Source organism: Pithys albifrons, unplaced genomic scaffold (genome assembly GCF_047495875.1).
Source record: "Pithys albifrons albifrons isolate INPA30051 unplaced genomic scaffold, PitAlb_v1 scaffold_41, whole genome shotgun sequence".
Taxonomy (NCBI): Eukaryota; Metazoa; Chordata; class Aves; order Passeriformes; family Thamnophilidae; genus Pithys; species Pithys albifrons.
The window spans coordinates 692,446-711,968 of record NW_027286056.1 but is presented as its reverse complement, the minus strand read 5'-3'; the positions used below and the strand labels follow the sequence as shown (position 1 = coordinate 711,968).

At 67.4% G+C, this 19,523-nt stretch overlaps 2 protein-coding genes across 2 annotated transcripts; both read right to left on the bottom strand.

Annotated features, from left to right (window-relative positions):
* Positions 1 to 290: 290 nt before the first annotated feature.
* Positions 291 to 19,341, bottom strand: LOC139685150 (uncharacterized). Its single transcript, XM_071581754.1, is given in 10 exon segments — positions 291 to 3,279; positions 4,017 to 4,263; positions 5,371 to 5,416; positions 5,418 to 5,523; positions 6,619 to 6,745; positions 10,126 to 10,388; positions 11,260 to 12,077; positions 12,220 to 13,324; positions 17,881 to 18,273; positions 19,161 to 19,341. Coding segments are annotated over 10 exon segments (5,406 nt in total). The 5' UTR covers positions 19,249 to 19,341; the 3' UTR covers positions 291 to 1,066.
* On the bottom strand, positions 13,596 to 17,560 carry LOC139685153 (uncharacterized; the record flags this gene model as incomplete). Its single annotated transcript, XM_071581759.1, has 5 exons — positions 17,504 to 17,560; positions 16,900 to 16,929; positions 16,507 to 16,596; positions 16,224 to 16,454; positions 13,596 to 13,661 (listed from the first exon to the last, which is right to left on the bottom strand). Coding segments are annotated over exons 1-5 (474 nt in total), but the record flags the coding sequence as incomplete, so codon positions are not given.
* Positions 19,342 to 19,523: the final 182 nt, after the last annotated feature.

Below are 19,523 nucleotides of genomic sequence, written 5' to 3'. Positions count from 1 at the left end.
ACTTTGGGGACTGTCCCCTCCCAAGGACACTGTCACTTGTCACCCCCCCAGGTGACACTTTGAAGACTGTCCCTTCCCAGGGACACTTTGGGGACTGTCACTTGTCACTCCCCCAGGTGACACTTGGGGACTGTCCCCACCCTCAAGTGACACTTTGGGGACTGTCACTTGTCACCCCTTTTAAGTGGCACTTGGGGACTGTCCCCCCTCCCAGGTGACATTTGGGGACTGTCCCCTCCCTTTAAGTGACATTTGGGGACATCCCTGCGGTGCCACCCCCGGGTGCAGCTCAAGTGTCATTTATTGCTGGTGACGGTGACAAGGCAGTGACGGGGGGGGGAGGGGTCAGGTGGCACCTTTGGTGGCACCTTTGGTGGCACTGGGGGCTGTCAGGGACAGGGCTGGTGGCACCGGGATTGGTGGCACCGGGGGCTGTCAGGGACGGGGTGGCACTGATGGTGGCACTGGGGGCTGTCAGGGACAGGGCTGGTGGCACTGAGGGTGGCACCGGGGGTGGCACCGGGGGCTGTCAGGGACAGGGCTGGTGGCACTGAGGGTGGCACCGGGGGTGGCACCGGGGGCGGCACCGGGGGCTGTCAGGGACAGGGCTGGTGGCACCGGGATTGGTGGCACCGGGGGCTGTCAGGGACGGGGTGGCACTGATGGTGGCACTGGGGGCTGTCAGGGACAGGGCTGGTGGCACTGAGGGTGGCACCGGGGGTGGCACCGGGGGCTGTCAGGGACAGGGCTGGTGGCACTGAGGGTGGCACTGATGGTGGCACTGGGGGCTGTCAGGGACAGGGCTGGTGGCACTGAGGGTGGCACCGGGGGTGGCACCGGGGGCTGTCAGGGACAGGGCTGGTGGCACTGAGGGTGGCACTGATGGTGGCACTGGGGGCTGTCAGGGACAGGGCTGGTGGCACTGAGGGTGGCACCGGGGGTGGCACCGGGGGCTGTCAGGGACAGGGCTGGTGGCACTGAGGGTGGCACTGATGGTGGCACTGGGGGCTGTCAGGGACAGGGCTGGTGGCACTGAGGGTGGCACCGGGGGTGGCACCGGGGGCTGTCACAGGCACAGGTCGATGCCCCGCCCCAGTTCCCTCTCCAGGTCCACGATCAGGGCATCGAAATCCTTCAGGCTCAGGTGGGGCCCAAAGGCCACCTCGGGCCCCTCCCCCACCCCCAAACCCGCCCCCGACCCGGGGGGGGACCCGGGGGGGGACCCAGGTGGGGTCTGTGATGCCCCAAGTGATGCCCCAGGTGATGCCCCAGGTGGGGTCTGTGGGGTCCCAGGTGATGCCCCAGGTGGGGTCTGTGATGTCCCAGGTGATGCCCCAGGTGGGGTCCATGATGCCCCAGGTGATGCCCCAGGTGATGCCCCAGGTGGGGTCTGTGGGGTCCGTGATGCCCCAGGGGATGCCCCAGGTGATGTCTCTCCAGGTGGCGTCCTGGGCAATGCCCCAGGTGATGCCCCAGGGGATGCCCCAGGTGGGCTCCTGGGCAATGTCTCAGGTGATGTCCCAGGTGATGCCCCAGGTGGGGTCTGTGGGGTCCGTGATGCCCCAGGTGATGCCCCAGGGGATGCCCCAGGTGGGGTCCCGGGCAGTGTCTCGGGTGATGCCCCAGATGGTGCCCCAGGTGGTGCCCCAGGTGGGGTCCTGAGCAAGGTGGTCTCAGGTGGGGTCTCAGGTGATGTCCCAAGTGATGGCCCAGGTGGGGTCTGTGATGTCCCAGGTGATGCCCCAGGTGATGCCCCAGGTGGGGTCCTGAGCAGGGTGGTCTCAGGTGGAGTCTCAGGTGGGGTCCCACATGATGTCCCAGGTGGGTTCCAGGGAGTCTGGAGGGTCTGAGGTGTCTGGGGTGGTGCCCCAGGTGGGTTCCAGGGGGTCCATGATGTCCCAGGTGATGCCCCAGATGATGCCCCAGGCGGGGTCCTGGGTGGGGTTCCACGTGATGCCCCAGGTGATGCCCCAGATGATGCCCCAGGTGGGGCCTGTGGGGTCTGTGATGTCCCAGGTGATGCCCCAGGTGGGTTCCATGGTGGTGTCCCAGGTGATGCCCCAGGTGGGGCCTGTGTGGTCCATGATGCCCCAGGTGATGCCGCAGGTGATGCGTCTCCAGGTGAGGTCCTGGGCAATGTCTCAGGTGATGTCCCAGGTGGGTTCCAGGGGGTCCATGATGTCTCAGGTGATGCCCCAGGTGGGTTCCAGGGGGTCCCAGGTGATGCCCCAGGTGATGCCCCAGGTGATGCCTCTCTAGGTGAGGTCCTGGGCAATGTCCCAGGTGATGCCCCAGGTGGGTTCCAGGGGGTTTGTGGGGTCCCAAGTGATGCCCCTCCAGGTGGAGTCCTGGGCATTGTCTCAGGTGATGCCCCAGGTGATGCCCCCCCAGGTGATGCCCCAGGTGGAGTCTCAGATGGCATCCCAGGTGGGGTCCGGGGTGGTGTCTCAGGTGATGCCCCAGGTGGGGTCCAGGGTGGTGTCTTGGGCGATGCCCCAGGTGATGATCCCCCGGGTGGGGTCCCAGGTGATGCTCCAAGTGGGTTCCAGGGGGTCCCATGTGATGCCCCAGGTGATGCCCCAGGTGGGGTCCGTGGGGTCGGTGGTGTCTTGGGCGATGCCCCTCCAGGTGATGCCCCCTCGGGTGGGGTCCCAGGTGATGCCCCAGGTGGGTTCCAGGGGCTCCGTGGTGTCCTAGGTGATGCCCCAGGTGATGCCCCCCCACGTGATGCTCCAAGTGGGTTCCAGGGACTCCCATGTGATGCCCCAGGTGATGCCCCAGGTGGGGTCCGTGGGGTTGTTGGTGTCTTGGGGGATGCCCCAGGTGATGCCCCCCCAGGTGATGCTCCAGGTGGGGTCCGTGGGGTCGGTGGTGTCTTGGGCGATGCCCCAGGTGATGCCCCCCTGGGTGGGGTCCCAGGTGGGTTCCAGGGGCTCTGTGGTGTCCCAGGTGATGCCCCAGGTGATGCCCCAGGTGGGTTCCAAGGGCTCCACGGTATCTCAGGTGATGCCCCTCCAGGTGATGCCCCTCCAGGTGATGCCCCTCCAGGTGGGTTCCAGGAGGTCCCATGTGATGCCCCAGGTGTGGTCGGGGTGGGGCCGGTGCCCCCCGGTGCCCCCCGGGGGTGGCAGACGCTCCAGTCGCCCCCGTAGCGGTTGCTGGGGGGGCTCTCGGGCCCCCCCTTGGGGCGGGGGCGGGGCACCACCGGGGGGGGGAGGGGCAGTGCCAGGCGCGGGGGGGGAGGGGGGCGGGGGGGGGGGAGGGGCAGCGGGGGGGGGGCTGCGGAGAGAGGGGGGGGCAGTGGGGGGGTCACAGAGGGTTGGAGGGTGTCCCACCCACTCACCTGCCCAGGTGTGCCCCCCCTGCCCAGCTGTGTCCCCTCCCCATCTGTGCCCCCCATGCCCATCTGTGCCCCCCTCCCATTTCCCCTGCCCAGCTGTGCCCCCTCCCCAGCTGTGCCTCCTGCCCAGATGTGCCCCCCCCTGCCCAGCTGTGCCCCCTCCCCTTCCCCCTCCCCAGCTCTCCCCCCTCCCCAGCTGTGCCCCCCTCCCATTTCCCCTCCCCAGCTGTGCCTCCTGCCCAGGTGTGTCCCCTCCCCAGCTGTGCCTCCTCCCCTTCCCCCTACCCAGCTGTGCCCCCCATGCCCATCTGTGTCCCCCTCCCATTTCCCCTCCCCAGCTGTGCCTCCTGCCCAGCTGTGCCCCCTCCCCTTCCCCCTGCCCATCTGTGCCCCCTCCTCTTTCCCCTGCCCACCTGTGCCCCCTGTCCAGCTGTGTCCCCTCCCCTTCCCCCCGCCCAGCTGTGCCCCCCCTGCCCATCTGTGCCCCCCCGTGCCCAGCTGTGCCTCCCATGCCCATCTGTGCCCCCTCCCCACCTGTGCCCCCCTCCCCAGCTGTGTCCCCTCCCCTTTCCCCTGCCCATCAGTGCCCCCCATGCCCATCTGTGCCCCCCCCGTGCCCAGCTGTGCCTCCCATGCCCATCTGTGCCCCCCCTGCCCAGCTGTGCCCTCCACTCACCTGGCCATGCCCTCAGCAGGTAATGCAGCACCTCGATGTGGCTCTTGAAATCCACCTGCCCGTGGGCGTGGCCCGGGGGGGCGTGGCGGCCCCGCCCCGCACAGGGGGGCTCACCTGGGCAGGTGTGCCCACCTGGGGGCATCAGGACGGGCCCAAAACACACTGCCAGGTTCTGGGGGGTCATGCGGTTGAAGGGGTGGAACGAGGCCACCAGTGCCAGGTGGTCCAGGAGCCTCCTCAGCGTGGCCTGGGGACAGCGGGGGTGGCACTTGGGGACACCTGGGTGGCACCTGGGCACACCTTGGTGGCACCTGGGGAGACCTGGGGACACCTGGGGGCACCTGGGTGGCACTTGGGCACACCTGGGTGGCACCTGGGGACACCTGGAGGCACCTGGGGACACTTTGGTGGCACCTGGGGGCAACTGGAGGCATCTGGGGACACCTGAAGGCACCTGGGGGCACCTGGGTGGCACTTGAGGACACCTGAAGGCACCTGGGGACACCTGGGTGGCACCTGGGCACACCTGGGTGGCACTTGGGCACACCTGGGTGGCACCTGGGCACACCTGGGTGGAACTTGGGGACACCTGGAGGCACCTGGGCACACCTTGGTGGCACCTGGGGGCAACTGGAGGCACCTGGGGACACCTGGGGGCACCTGGGTGGCACTTGGGCACACCTGGGTGGCACTTGGGGACACCTAGAGGCACCTGGGCACACCTGGGTGGCACCTGGGCACACCTGGGGACAACTGGAGGTACCTGGGGACACCTGGAGGCACCTGCGGACACCTGAAGGCACCTGGGTGGCACTTGGGCATCCCTGTCCCCCCATCCCTGTCCCCCCATCCCTGTCCCCATCCCTGTCCCCATCCCTGTCCCCCCATCCCTGTCCCCATCCCTGTCCCCATCCCTGTCCCCTCTGTCCCCATCCCTGTCCCCATCCCTGTCCCCCCATCCCTGTCCCCATCCCTGTCCCCATCCCTGTCCCCCCATCCCTGTCCCCATCCCTGTCCCCATCCCTGTCCCCCCATCCCTGTCCCCTCTGTCCCCACCCCGTCCCCAGCCCTGTCCCCCCATCCCTGTCCCCCCATCCCTGTCCCCATCCCTGTCCCCCCATCCCTGTCCCCCCATCCCTGTCCCCATCCCTGTCCCCATCCCTGTCCCCCCATCCCTGTCCCCATCCCTGTCCCCATGTCCCCATCCCTGTCCCCATCCCTGTCCCCATCCCTGTCCCCATCCCTGTCCCCCCATCCCTGTCCCCATCCCTGTCCCCATCCCTGTCCCCATGTCCCCATCCCTGTCCCCATCCCTGTCCCCATCCCTGTCCCCATGTCCCCGTCCCTGTCCCACCTTCTCCGGGGGGGGCAGACACTCCAGCAGGGCCGGGGCGTCCCCGGGGGGGTCCCGGGGGGGGTCTCTGTGCCATCTCCTGCAGCACCACCTGGTGCAGCCGGGGGGGCACCAGCGGGGTGGGCAATTCCCGCAGGAAATCCTTCAGGATGCCTGGGAAGGGACATGGGGACAGTGGGGACACACAGGGGACATTGGGGACAATCAGGACATTGGGGACAGTGGGGACAGGGGGGGCATTGGGGACAGTGGGGGCATTGGGGACAAGGGGGACATTGGGGACAAGGGGGACAGTGGGGGCATTGGGAACAGTGGGGACAGTGGGGACAGTGGGGACAGTGGGGACACACAGGGGACATTGGGGACAATCAGGACATTGGGGACAATCAGGACATTGGGGACAGTGGGGACAGTGGGGACAGGGGGGGCATTGGGGACAGTGGGGGCATTGGGGACAAGGGGGACATTGGGGACATTGGGGACAGTGGGGACTGAGGACAGGGGGGACACACAGGGGACATTGGGGACAATCAGGACATTGGGGACATTGGGGACAGGGGGGGCATTGGGGACAGTGGGGACATGGGGACAGTGGGGACAGTGGGGACATTGGGGACAGTGGGGGGACACTGGGGACAGTGGGGACATTGGGGACACTGGGGACATCGGGGACATTGGGGACAGTGGGGACATGGGGACAGTGGGGACAGTGGAGGGACATTGGGGACAGTGGGGACATTGGGGACACTGGGGACATCGGGGACAGTGGGAACAGTGACACAGGTGACAGATGTGACACACTGGTGATGACGTTGATGTCGGGATAGTCCCTCTCCGACAGTGTCACAGGGGACACTGGGGACACTGGAGACACTGGGGACAGTGACACTGCGGACAGAGGTGACACTCTCACCGGTGATGACGTTGATGTCGGGATAGTCCCTCTCTGACAGTGTCACAGGGGACATTGGGGACATTGGGGACACTGGGGACACTGGGGACAGTGACACAGGGGACCGAGGTGACAGTGACACTGGGGACAGTGACACAGGGGACACAGGTGACACTCTCACCGGTGATGACGTTGATGTCGGGATAGTCCCTCTGCGACAGTGTCACAGGACACAGTGACACTGGGGACACTGGGGACATTGGGGACACTGGGGACACTGAGGACAGTGACACTGGGGACAGTGACACAGGGGACCGAGGTGACAGTGACACAGGGGACACAGGTGACAGTCTCACCGGTGATGACGTTGATGTCGGGATAGTCCCACTCCGACAGCGTCACTGTCGCGCTGTCGCGCTCAAACGCCTCCCGCAGCTCCTTCTTGACGGCGGCGGAGCCGCAGAGCCGGTACAGCCCCACCACCTGCAGGGGACACCGAGGGTGGCACCGGGGGTGGCACCGGGGGGACACCGGGGGGGGGCACCGGGGGTGGCACCGGGGGGGCACCGGGGGGGGGCACCGGGGGTGGCACCGGGGGGGCACCGGGGGTGGCACCGGGGGGGGGCACCGGGGGGGACACCGTGGGGGGCACCGGGGGGTGGCATCGGGGGGGGGCACCGGGGGTGGCACCGGGGGTGGCACCGGGGGGGGGACAGGAGTGTCCCCAAGGGGCCCGGGGGGTCGGCGACAAACAGGAGGAAGGGGGGGCCATAAAGGGGAGTGGGAGGGGACAGAGCAGGGACCGGGGAGAGCCCAGAGGGAGGAAGGTGGGATGGAGAACATGGAGAACATGGAGAAGGGTTTGGAGAACATGGAGAAGGGATTGAAGAGCAGGAGAAGGGTCTGGAGAACATGGGGAAGGGTCTGGAGAACATGGGGAAGGATCTGGAGAGCAGGAGAAGGGTCTGGAGAACATGGGGAAGGAATGGAGAAAAGGAGATGGAGAGCAGGACAAGGATCTGGAGAACATGGGGAAGGGTTTGGAGACTATGGGGAAGGGTTTGGAAAGCAGGAGAAGGGGCTGGAGAGAAGGAGAAGGGGATGGAGAACAGGAGAAGGGGATGGAGAGCAGGAGAAGGATCTGGAGAGCAGAAGAAGGGGATGGAGAGCATGAAAAACATGGAGAAGGGTTTGGAGAACATGGAGAAGGGTTTGGAGAACATGGGGAAGGGTCTGGAGAACATGGGGAAGGGACTGGAGAACATGGAGAAGGGGCTGGAGAGAAGGAGATGGAGAGCAGGAGAAGGATCTGGAGAACAGGAATAGGATCTGGAGAGCAGGAGAAGGGTCTGAAGAACACGGGGAAGGGTCTGGAGAACATGGAGAAGGATCTGGAGAACATGGAGAAGGATCTGGAGAACATGGGGAAGGATCTGGAGAACATGGGGAAGGATCTGGAGAGCAGGAGAAGGGTTTGGAGAACATGGAGAAGGGGATGGAGAACATGGGGAAGGGTCTGGAGAACATGGAAAAGTGCATGGAGAACATGGAGAAGGATTTGGAGAGAAGGAGAAGGGATGGAGAGCAGGAGAAGGATCTGGAGAGCAGAAGAAGGGGATGGAGAGCATGGAAAACATGGAGAAGGGTTTGGAGAACTTGGAGAAGGGGCTGGAGAAAATGGAGAAGGATTTGGAGAGCAGGAGAAGGGGATGGAGAACATGGAGAAGGGGCTGGAGAGAAGGAGATGGAGAGCAGGAGAAGGATCTGGAGAACATGGGGAAGGATCTGGAGAACATGGGGAAGGGTCTGGAGAACGTGGAGAAGTGCATGGAGAACATGGACTTGGAGAGCAGGAGAAGAGGATGGAGATTATGGAGAAGGGATTGGAGAACATGGAGAAAGGTTTGGAGAGCAGGAGAAGGGGCTGGAGAGCAGGAGAAGGGGATGGAGAACAGGAGAAGGGGATGGAGAACATGGAGAAGGATTTGAAGATCAGGAGAAGGGTTTGGACAACATGGAAAAGCATTTGGAGAGCAGGAGAAGGGGATGGAGATCATGGAGAAGGATCTGGAGATCAGGAGAAGGGGATGGAGAGAAGAAGGGGATGGAGAACAGAAGAAGGGGATGGAGAACATGGAGAAGGGGATGGAGAGAAGAAGATGGAGAGCAGGAGAAGGGGATGGAGAACATGGAGAAGGGGATGGAGAGAAGAAGAAGGGGATGGAGAACAGGAGAAGGGGATGGAGAGAAGGAGATGGAGAGCAGGAGAAGGATCTGGAGAGCAGAAGAAGGGGATGGAGAGCATGGAAAACATGGAGAAGGGTTTGGAGAACTTGGAGAAGGGACTGGAGAACATGGAGAAGGGGATGGAGATCAGGAGAAGGGGATAGAGAACATGGAGAAGGGGATGGAGATCAGGAGAAGGGTTTGGACAACATGGAAAAGCATTTGGAGAGAAGAAGGGATTGGAGAGCAGGAGAAGGATCTGGAGAGCAGGAGAAGGGGATGGAGAACACGGGGAAGAGTCTGGAGAACATGGAAGGATTTGGAGATCAGGAGAAGGAACTGGAGAACATGGAGAAGGGGCTGGAGAGAAGGAGATGGAGAGCAGGAGAAGGATCTGGAGAACAGGAATAGGGTCTGGAGAGCAGGAGAAGGGTCTGAAGAACACGGGGAAGGGTCTGAAGAACACGGGGAAGGGTCTGGAGAACATGGGGAAGGATCTGGAGAACATGGGGAAGGATCTGGAAAGCAGGAGAAGGGTTTGGAGAACATGGAGAAGGGGATGGAGAACATGGGGAAGGGTCTGGAGAACATGGAAAAGTGCATGGAGAACATGGAGAAGGATTTGGAGAGAAGGAGAAGGGATGGAGAGCAGGAGAAGGATCTGGAGAGCAGAAGAAGGGGATGGAGAGCATGGAAAACATGGAGAAGGGTTTGGAGAACATGGAGAAGGGGCTGGAGAAAATGGAGAAGGATTTGGAGAGCAGGAGAAGGGGATGGAGAACATGGAGAAGGGGCTGGAGAGAAGGAGATGGAGAGCAGGAGAAGGATCTGGAGAACATGGGGAAGGATCTGGAGAACATGGGGAAGGGTCTGGAGAACGTGGAGAAGTGCATGGAGAACATGGACTTGGAGAGCAGGAGAAGAGGATGGAGATTATGGAGAAGGGATTGGAGAACATGGAGAAAGGTTTGGAGCGCAGGAGAAGGGGATGGAGAACATGGAGAAGGATTTGAAGATCAGGAGAAGGGTTTGGACAACATGGAAAAGCATTTGGAGATCAGGAGAAGGGGATGGAGAGAAGAAGGGGATGGAGAGAAGAAGAAGGGGATGGAGAACAGAAGAAGGGGATGGAGAACATGGAGAAGGGGATGGAGAGAAGGAGATGGAGAGCAGGAGAAGGATCTGGAGAGCAGAAGTAGGGGATGGAGAGCATGGAAAACATGGAGAAGGGTTTGGAGAACTTGGAGAAGGGGCTGGAGAACATGGAGAAGGGGATGGAGATCAGGAGAAGGGTTTGGACAACATGGAAAAGCATTTGGAGAGAAGAAGAAGGGATTGGAGAGCAGGAGAAGGATCTGGAGAGCAGGAGAAGGGGATGGAGAACACGGGGAAGAGTCTGGAGAACATGGAGAAGGATCTGGAGAACATGGGGAAGGGTCTGGAGAACATGGAAGGATTTGGAGATCAGGAGAAGGAACTGGAGAACATGGGGAGGGGGATGGAGATCATCGAGAAGGAGATGGAGAGCAGGAGAAGGGGATGGAGATCATGGAGAAGGATTTGGAGAGCAGGAGAAGGATCTGGAGATCAGGAGAAGGTTCTGGAAGCACCCAAAGGGCCCCCCCAGCCCCGCTGACCTTGAGCCCTCGGAGCTCGATCTCTGCCAGGCACTTCTGGACGATGAGGGGCACCTGGGCAGGGTCCTGTTCCCGCTGCTCCCCCTGCCCCAGCTGTGCCAGCTGTGCCAGCTGCTGCTCCCGCTGCACCAGCTGTGCCAGCTGCACCCCGAACACCCGCGGGCACCGCGGCGCCGGAGCCTCCCAGCGCTCCACCAGCGTCAGTTTGGAGTACAGGACCCCCCGGGGCTGCAGGGGCACTGCCAGCTGATGCCCACCGTCACCTGGGGGCACCCGGGGGTCAGCTGGGGGCACCAGAGGGCACCGGGGGGCACCAGGGGGCAGGGACCCCCGAGGCAGCCAGTCCAACCAACCAACAACCCACCTGCGCTCCCCTGTGCCCACCCGCGTCCCGCCGTGCCCAACTGTGCCCCCCCGTGCCCACCCACCTCTCGGTGCCCACCCCAATTCTCCATGCCCACCTGTGTCCCCCCGTGCCCACCCACCTCTTGGTGCCCACCTGCGTCCCCCCGTGCCCACCTGTGCCCCCCGTGCCCACCCACCCCTCGATGCCCATCTGTGTCCCCCCGTGCCCACCCACCCCTCGGTGCCCACCCCAATTCCCCGTGCCCACCTGTGCCCCCCGTGCCCACCCACCCCTCGGTGCCCACCCCAATTCCCCGTGCCCACCTGCATCCCCCCGTGCCCACCCGCGCCCCCCCCGTGCCCACCCGCCCCTCGGTGCCCACCCCAATTCCCCGTGCCCACCCACGCTCCCCCTGTGCCCACCCACCCCTCGGTGCCCACCCCAATTCCCCGTGCCCACCTGTGCCCCCCGTGCCCACCCACCCCTCGGTGCCCACCCCAATTCCCCGTGCCCACCTGCATCCCCCCGTGCCCACCCGCGCCCCCCCCGTGCCCACCCGCCCCTCGGTGCCCACCCCAATTCCCCGTGCCCACCCACGCTCCCCCTGTGCCCACCCACCCCTCGGTGCCCACCCCAATTCCCTGTGCCCACCCGTGCCAGACCCCCTCTTGGTGCCCACCCGTGCACACCCGTGCCAGTCCCACCTCCCCGTGCTCACCCACTACTCGATGCCCACCCCTGGTGCCCACCCAACCCCTGTGCCCCCCCGTGCCTCCCTTGGTGCCCACCTGCGCACAGCGGTGCCAACTCCACCCCTCCGTGGCAGCAGAGCCAGTGCCGCCCGGCCTGGGGGTCCCAGGCGAACACGAGCACCCCGAGGTGCCCCCCCGTGCCCCTCTGTGCCCCCCCAAGCCCCCAGGTGCCCCCCGGTGTCCCCCCCGGTGCCCACCTGCGCACAGCGGTGCCAACTCCACCCCTCCGTGGCAGCAGAGCCGGTGCCGCCCGGCCCGGGGGTCCCAGGCGAACACGAACACCCCAAGGTGCCCCCCCGTGCCCCTCTGTGCCCCCCCATGCCCCCAGGTGCCCCCCATGCCCCCCCCGGTGCCCACCTGCGCACAGCGGTGCCAGCTCCACCCCTCCGTGGCAGCAGAGCCGGTGCCGCCCGGCCCGGGGGTCCCAGGCGAACACGAACACCCCGAGGTGCCCACCAGAGCCCCCACAGTGCCCCCCGTACCCCCTTGGGTGCCCACCTGCCCCCCCCCCCCCGGTGCCCACCTGCGCACAGCGGTGCCAGCTCCACCCCTCCGTGGCAGCAGAGCTGGTGCCGCCCGGCCTGGGGGTCCCAGGCGAACACGAGCACCCCGAGGTGCCCATCCGAGCCTCCCCATGCTCCTCTGTGCCCCCCATGCCCCCCGATGGCCCCCCATGCCCCCCCCGGTGCCCACCTGCGCACAGCGGTGCCAACTCCACCCCTCCGTGGCAGCAGAGCTGGTGCCGCCCGGCCTGGGGGTCCCAGGCGAACACGAGCACCCCGAGGTGCCCCCCCGTGCCCCTCTGTGCCCCCCCATGCCCCCAGGTGCCCCCCGGTGCCCCCCCCGGTGCCCACCTGCGCACAGCGGTGCCAGCTCCACCCCCCCGTGGCAGCAGAGCCGGTGCCGCCCCGCCCGGGGGTCCCAGGGGAACACGAACACCCCGAGGTGCCCACCAGAGCCCCCACAGTGCCCCCCGGTGCCCCCCCCGGTGCCCACCTGCGCACAGCGGTGCCAGCTCCACCCCCCCGTGGCAGCAGAGCCGGTGCCGCCCGGCCCGGGGGTCCCAGGCGAACACGAGCACCCCGAGGTGCCCTCTGTGCCCCTCCATGCCCCCCAGTACCCCCCCCCCCGTGCCCCCGGTGCCCCCCCGTGCCCCTCTGTGCCCCCCATGCCCCCCCCGGTGCACCCCGATGCCCCCCCCGGTGGCCACCTGCGCACAGCGGTGCCAACTCCACCCCTCCGTGGCAGTAGAGCTGGTGCCGCCCGGCCTGGGGGTCCCAGGCGAACACGAGCACCCCGAGGTGCCCATCCGAGCCTCCCCATGTCCCTCTGTGCCCCCCATGACCCCCCATGCCCCCTGGTGCCCCCCGGTGCCCTCCCCGGTGCCCACCTGCGCACAGCGGTGCCAGCTCCACCCCTCCGTGGCAGCAGAGCCGGTGCCGCCCGGCCCGGGGGTCCCAGGCGAACACGAGCACCCCGAGCTGTCGCGCCCCCTCGAGCTGCAGCCGGAACGAGTGGTCGAGCGCCAGGAAGTCGTGCCCCCCTGGCAGTGCCAGCAGCGCCGTCCGTGCCCGGTTCGCCCCGTCCACCCTCAGGACGCAGAAAAGCCCCCTCGGTTCGTGCCCGGCGCGGGGTGGGCGCAGCCCCCTCAGGTGGACGCTCAGCAGCCCCGACACGACCCCCGTGGGGTGCCCCCCTTGGCACCCGTAGGGCTGGAACGCCCCCAAATCCAGCTCGGGGGGTGCCCTGGGTGGGGGGCACAGCTCGGGGGAGTCGCCGTCGCTGCCGTGCCCACCCCGCGCCGGTGCCACCGCCCCCCGTGCCCGCGGGGACCCCACGCTGGTGTCCAGGTGGTAGCGGGTGATGACGGTGCGGGATTCCCGGTGGGATTCGGGGGGCGAGGGGCATCCCCCGTGCCCAGCGGGACCCCCCGAGGGGGGCGAGGGGCGGGGGCACCGCAGGCTGAGCTTCCTCCGCAGCTCCGGCAGCTTCTTCATCCTCAGCGAGAGCCGCCGGACCGTGCCAGGCGACTTGGGGGGCTTGGGCACCGCGGGGCACTTCGGGGGGCTGGAGGGGGGCGAGGGGGGCGGCGGCGGCTGCCCTGGGGGGGGGGGGAGAGAGGGGTGAGTGGGGTGGGGGGCACTGGGGAGGGGGCTGGGGGGCACTGGGGAGGGTTGGGGGCACTGGGAAGGGTTGGGAGGCACTGGGGAGGGTTGGGGGCACTGGGAAGGTGTTGGGGGGCACTGGGGAGGGTTGGGGGCACTGGGAAGGTGTTGGGGGGCACTGGGGAGGGTTGGGGCACTGGGAAGGGTTGGGGGCAGTGGGAAGGGTTGGGGGGCACTGGGGAGGGTTGGGGGGCACTGGGAAGGGTTAGGGGGCTGAGGGGCACTGGGAAGGAGGTTGAGGGCACTGGGAGGGGTTGGGGGGCAGTGGGGAGGGTGGGGAGGGGGCTGGGGGCACTGGGGAAGGGTTAGGGGGCACTGGGAAGGGTTGGGGGCACTGGGAAGGGGGCTGGGGGGCACTGGGAAGAGTTGGGGGGCACTGGGGAGGGTTGGGGGCAGTGGGAAGGGTTGGGGGGCACTGGGGAGGGGGCTGGGGGGCACTGGGAAGGGTTAGGGGGCACTGGGGAGGGGGCTGGGGGCACTGGGAAGGGGACCGGGCACATTGGGAAGGGTTGGGGGACACTGGGGAGGGGACTGGGGGCACTGGGAAGGGGGCTGGGGGCACTGGGAAGGGGACTGAGCACATTGAGAAGGGTTGGGGGCACTGGGGAGGGGACTGGGGGCACTGGGAAGGGTTGGGGGGCACTGGGAAGCTGTGAGGGGCACTGGGAAGGGGGCTGGGGGCACTGGGGAGGGGGCTGGGGGCACTGGGAAAGTTTGGGGGGCACTGGGAAAGGTTGGGAGTACTGGGAAGGTGTTGGGGGGCACTGGGAAGGGTTGGGGGGCAGTGGGGAGGGGGCTGAGGGCACTTGGGAGGGTTGGGGGGCACTAGGGAGGGCTGGGGGCACTGGGGAGGGTTGGGTGCACTGGGAAGGGTCGGGAGGCACTGGGGAGGGGGCTGGGGGGCACTGGGAAGGGTTGGGGGGCACTGGGGAGGGGGCTGGGGGCACTGGGTAGGGCTGGGGGGCACTGGGAATGTGTTGGGGGGCACTGGGGAGGGGGCTGGGGGCACTGGGGGGTTTGGGGGGCACTGGGAAGGGTTGGGGGGCACTGGGGAGGGGGCTGGGGGGCACTGGGAAGGGTTAGGGGGCACTGGGGAGGGGACCGGGCACATTGGGAAGGGTTGGGGGACACTGGGGAGGGGACTGGGGGCACTGGGAAGGGGGCTGGGGGCACTGGGAAGGGGACTGAGCACATTGAGAAGGGTTGGGGGCACTGGGGAGGGGACTGGGGGCACTGGGAAGGGTTGGGGGGCACTGGGAAGCTGTGAGGGGCACTGGGAAGGGGGCTGGGGGCACTGGGGAGGGGGCTGAGGGCACTGGGGAGGGGGCTGGGGGCACTGGGAAAGGTTGGGGGGCACTGGGAAAGGTTGGGAGCACTGGGAAGGTGTTGGGGGGCACTGGGAAGGGTTGGGGGGCAGTGGGGAGGGGGCTGAGGGCACTTGGGAGGGTTGGGGGGCACTAGGGAGGGCTGGGGGCACTGGAAAGGGTTGGGGGCACTGGGAAGGGTTGGGGGGCACTGGGGAGGGTCGGGAGGCACTGGGGAGGGTGGGGAGGGGGCTGGGGGGCACTGGGAAGGGTTGGGGGGCACTGGGGAGGGGGCTGGGGGCACTGGGTAGGGCTGGGGGCACTGGGAAGGTGTTGGGGGACACTGGGGAGGGTTGGGGGGCACGGGGAAGGTGTTGGGGGGCACTGGGGAGGGGGCTGGGGGCACTGGGGAGGGTTGGGGGGCACTGGGAAGGGTTGGGGGGCACTGGAAAGGGTTGGGGGCACTGGGAAGGGTTGGGGGGCACTGGGGAGGGGGCTGGGGGCACTGGGTAGGGTAGGGGGCAGTGGGGAGGGGGCTGGGGGCATGGGAAGGGTTGGGGGGCACTGGGAAGCTGTGGAGGTCAGTGGGAAGCTGTGGGGGCACTGGGGAGGGGGCTGGGGGCACTGGGAAGGGTTGGGGGCACTGGGGAGGGGCTGAGTGCACTGGGAAGGGTTGGGGGTCAGTGGGAAGCTGTGGGGGGCACTGGGAAGGGTTGGGGGGCATTGGGGAGGGGGCTGGGGCACTGGGAAGGGTTGGGGGGCATTGGGGAGGGGGCTGGGGCACTGGGAAGGGTTGGGAGTCAGTGGGAAGCTGTGGGGGCACTGGGAAGCTGTGGGGGCACTGGTGTTGGGGGGCATTGGGAAGGGTTGGGGGCACTGGGAAGGGTTGGGGGGCACTGGGAAGGGTTAGGGGGCACTGGGGAGGGGGCTGAGGGCCCTGGGGAGGGTTGGAGGGCACTGGGGAGGGGGCTGGGGGCACTGGGTAGGGCTGGGGGGCACTGGGAAGGTATTGGGGGGCATTGGGAAGGGTTGGGGGGCACTGGGTAGGGTTGGGGGACACTGGGAAGGGGGCTGAGGGCACTGGGAAGGGTTGGGGGGCACTGGGGAGGGTTAGGGGGCACTGGGGAGGGGCTGGGGGGCACTGGGGAGGGGTGGAGGCCACTGGGGAGGGGCTGGGGGGCACTGGGGAGGGGTGGGGGCCACTGGGGAGGGTTCGGGGACACTGGGGATGGGGTTGAGGGCACTGGGGACAGGCGACATCGGGGATGAGACATCGGGACAGGGGACACTGGGATAGGTGACACTGAGACAGGGGACACTGGGGACTGGGGACACTGGGACAGGTGACACTGGGGACAGGGGGCACCGGGACAGGGGACACCGGGACAGGGGACACTGGGGACTGGGGACACTGGGGACTGGGGACACCGGGACAGGGGACACCGGGACAAGGGACACTGGGGACTGGGGACACTGGGGACACTTGGGGACAGGGCATATTGAGGACAGGAGACAGTGAGGACAGGGACACCGGGGGCAGGTGACACTGGGGACTGGGGACACTGGGGACAGGGGATGCTGGGGACAGGTGACTCTGGGGACTGGGGACACTGGGGACAGGGGACACTGGGGACAGGGGGCACCGGGACAGGGGACACCGGGGACTGGGGACACTGGGGACTGGGGACACTGGGGACAGGGGATGCTGGGGACAGGGGACAGTGGGGACTGGAGACACTGGGGACAGGGGATGCTGGGGACACTGGGGACACCAGGGGACAGAGGACACTTGGGACAATGAAGCCAGGTGATACTGGAGACTGGGGACACTGGGCACAGGTGACACCAGGGCCAGGGGACACTGGGGACACCGGGGGCAGGGGACACTGGGGACATTGGGGATGCTGGGGACACTGGGGACACTGGGAACAGGGGACACAGGGGACAGGTGACACCGAGGCCAGGGACCATGGGGACAGGGGACATTGGGGCCAGATGACACTGGAGACAGGGGACACCGAGGCCAGGGACCATGGGGACAGGGGACATTGGGGCCAGATGACACTGGAGACAGGGGACACCGAGGCCAGGGACCATGGGGACAGGGGACACTGGGGACATTGGGGACAGGGGACACTGAGGACGGGGGACATTGAGGACACTGGGGACAGGGATTGTGAGGACAGGGGACAGTGAGAGCAGGTGACACGGGATGGCGACACTGGGGACAGGGGACACTGGGGACATTGGGGACACTGGGGACAGGGGACACTAGGGACACTGGGGACACTGGGGACAGGGATTGTGAGGACAGGGGACAGTGGGAGCAGGGGACACTGGGGATGGGGACACCGGGGATAGGGCACACAGGGGACACCGGAGACAGGGGACACTGGGGAGAGGGGACATTGGGGGTGGGACATCAGAAAAGGGACTGTGCAGTTCAGGGGACACTGAGGACACCGGGGACAGAGGACACTGGGCACGGGTGACACTGGGCACAGGTGACACCGGGCACAGGTGACACCGGGGACAGGGGACACCAGAGACAGCGGACACTGGGGACACCGGGGACAGGGGACACTGGGGGCAGGGGGCACTGGGGACATTGGGGACAGGGGACACTGGAGACAGGGACACAGAGAACACCGGGGACAGGGGACACTGGGGCCAGGTGACACTGGGCACAGGTGACACCGGGGACAGGGGACACCAGAGACAGCGGACACAGGGGACACCGGGGACAGGGGACACTGGGGACAGGTGACACCGGGCACGGGTGACACAGGGGACACTAGGGCCAGGGGACACCGGGGCCAGGGGACACCGGGCACAGGTGACACCGGGGCCAGGGGACACTGGGGACATTGGGAACAGATGACACGGGGGACAGGTGACACCAGGGACAGGGGACACCGGGCACAGGGGACACCGGGCACAGGTGACACCGGGGACAGGGGACACCAGAGACAGCAGACACTGGGGACAGGGGACACCGGGCACAGGTGGCACCGGGGCCAGGGGACACTGGGGACATTGGGAACAGATGACACGGGGGACAGGTGACACCAGGGACAGGGGACACCGGGCACAGGAGACACGGGGCACAGGTGACAGGGGGCACGGGAGACACCGGGCACAGGTGACAGGGGGCACAGGTGGCACCGGTGCCAGCGCTCCCCACTCACCGCCGCTCGGTGCCGCCGCCTCCTCCTCCGCCCTCGCCTTTGCCCGCTCGGGGGTCTCCCTCCCGGGCCGGGGGTCCTCGTCCTCGGGGATGGGGTTGTACCAGATGTGCCCCGCGCCATTCCCGCCCTCCGGTCCCGCAGGAATTCCCGGAATTCCCGTAGGAATTCCCGGTCCCTTCGCCCCCGACAGGACCCAGCGGCGGCTGCTCCGCTCCAGGCTCTGCAGGTACGCGCCGGGCCCGGGGGGTCTGCCGGGACCCCCGAGCCGCCCGGCCAACTGGGCAGCCCCCTCCTCATCCTCCTCATCCTCCTCCTCCTCCCGCCGCTCGGGACCCGGAGCCGGGCACGGGTCCGTCGGGGGGGCACCTGGGCAGGGGGCAGGGGCTGGGGGGGCTGGGGGGCAAAGGAGAGACGGGGTTGGCATCGGGGGGGTCTCCTGGGGGGTGACAGAGAGACCCCCGGGGGCACTGGGGGGCACTGGGTGGTGACAGAGGGACCATGGGGGACACTGGGTGGTGACAGAGAGACCCCCGGGGGCACTGGGGGGCACTGGGTGGTGACAGAGGGACCCCCGGGGGCACTGGGTGGTGATAGAGGGACCCCCGGGGGCACTGGGTGGTGACAGAGAGACTCCCGGGGGCACTGGGTGGTGACAGAGGGACCCCCGGGGGCACTGGGTGGTGACAGAGGGACCCCCGGGGGCACTGGGGGGCAAAGGAGAGACGGGGTTGGCACAGGGGGGTCCCCTGGGGGGTGACAGAGGGACCCCCGGGGGCACAGGGAGGGTGTGGGTGGGACTGGGGGCACTGGGAGGGTGTGGGGAGGTTTGGGGGTCCCATCCTGGGGGGAGGGGGGGGAAGGGGGTGTCCCACCCTGGGAGTCCCATCCTGGGGGGGTCCCATCCTGGGGAGTCCCATCTTAGGGGTTCCATCCTAGGGGGGGGGTCCCATCCTGGGGGGGTTTCCCATCCTGGGGGGGTCCCACCCTCGGGGTTTCCCATCCTGGGGGGGGGGGGTGTCCCATTCTGGGGGGTTTCCCATCCCTGGGGTGTTTCCCATTCCTTGGGGGGTCCCATCCTGGGGTGGGTTTCCCACCCTGAGGGAGTTTCCCCTCCCTGGGGGGGCTTCCCATCCTGGGGGTGTTTCCCATCCCTGGGGTGTTCCCCATCCCTGGGGGGTCCCATCCTGGGGGGGGTTTCCCATCCTGGGGGGTTTCCCACCCTTGGGAATGTTCCCCCCCCCCTCCAGGGGGTCTCTCCCCGTTTGGGGAGGGGTCGGTACCTTTTTCCTTCGCCTCCTCCTTCTTCCCTCTCGGCCGGTCGCGACCCCTCAGTCGGGAGAAGGTTCGGCGCAGCAGCGGCTCCGCCATCGCCCCCTCCCCAAATCCGGGGACCCCCCGGGGACCCCCCAGGACCCCCCAAGCCCCCTGACCCCCGTCCCGCTCCCGGAGGCTCCGCTCGGCACGGCCCGGCCCGGCCCGGAGGGAGCTCCGTCATCCCGCGCCGCGAATTCCTGGGATGCCTCGGGCAGCGCTGCCGGGAGCTGTAGTCCGGAACTGTGTCGGGACAGGCAGCCCTGAGTCGGGACAGGCAGTCCGGGATCGGGACAGGCAGCCCTGAGTCGGGACAGGCAGCCCTGAGTCGG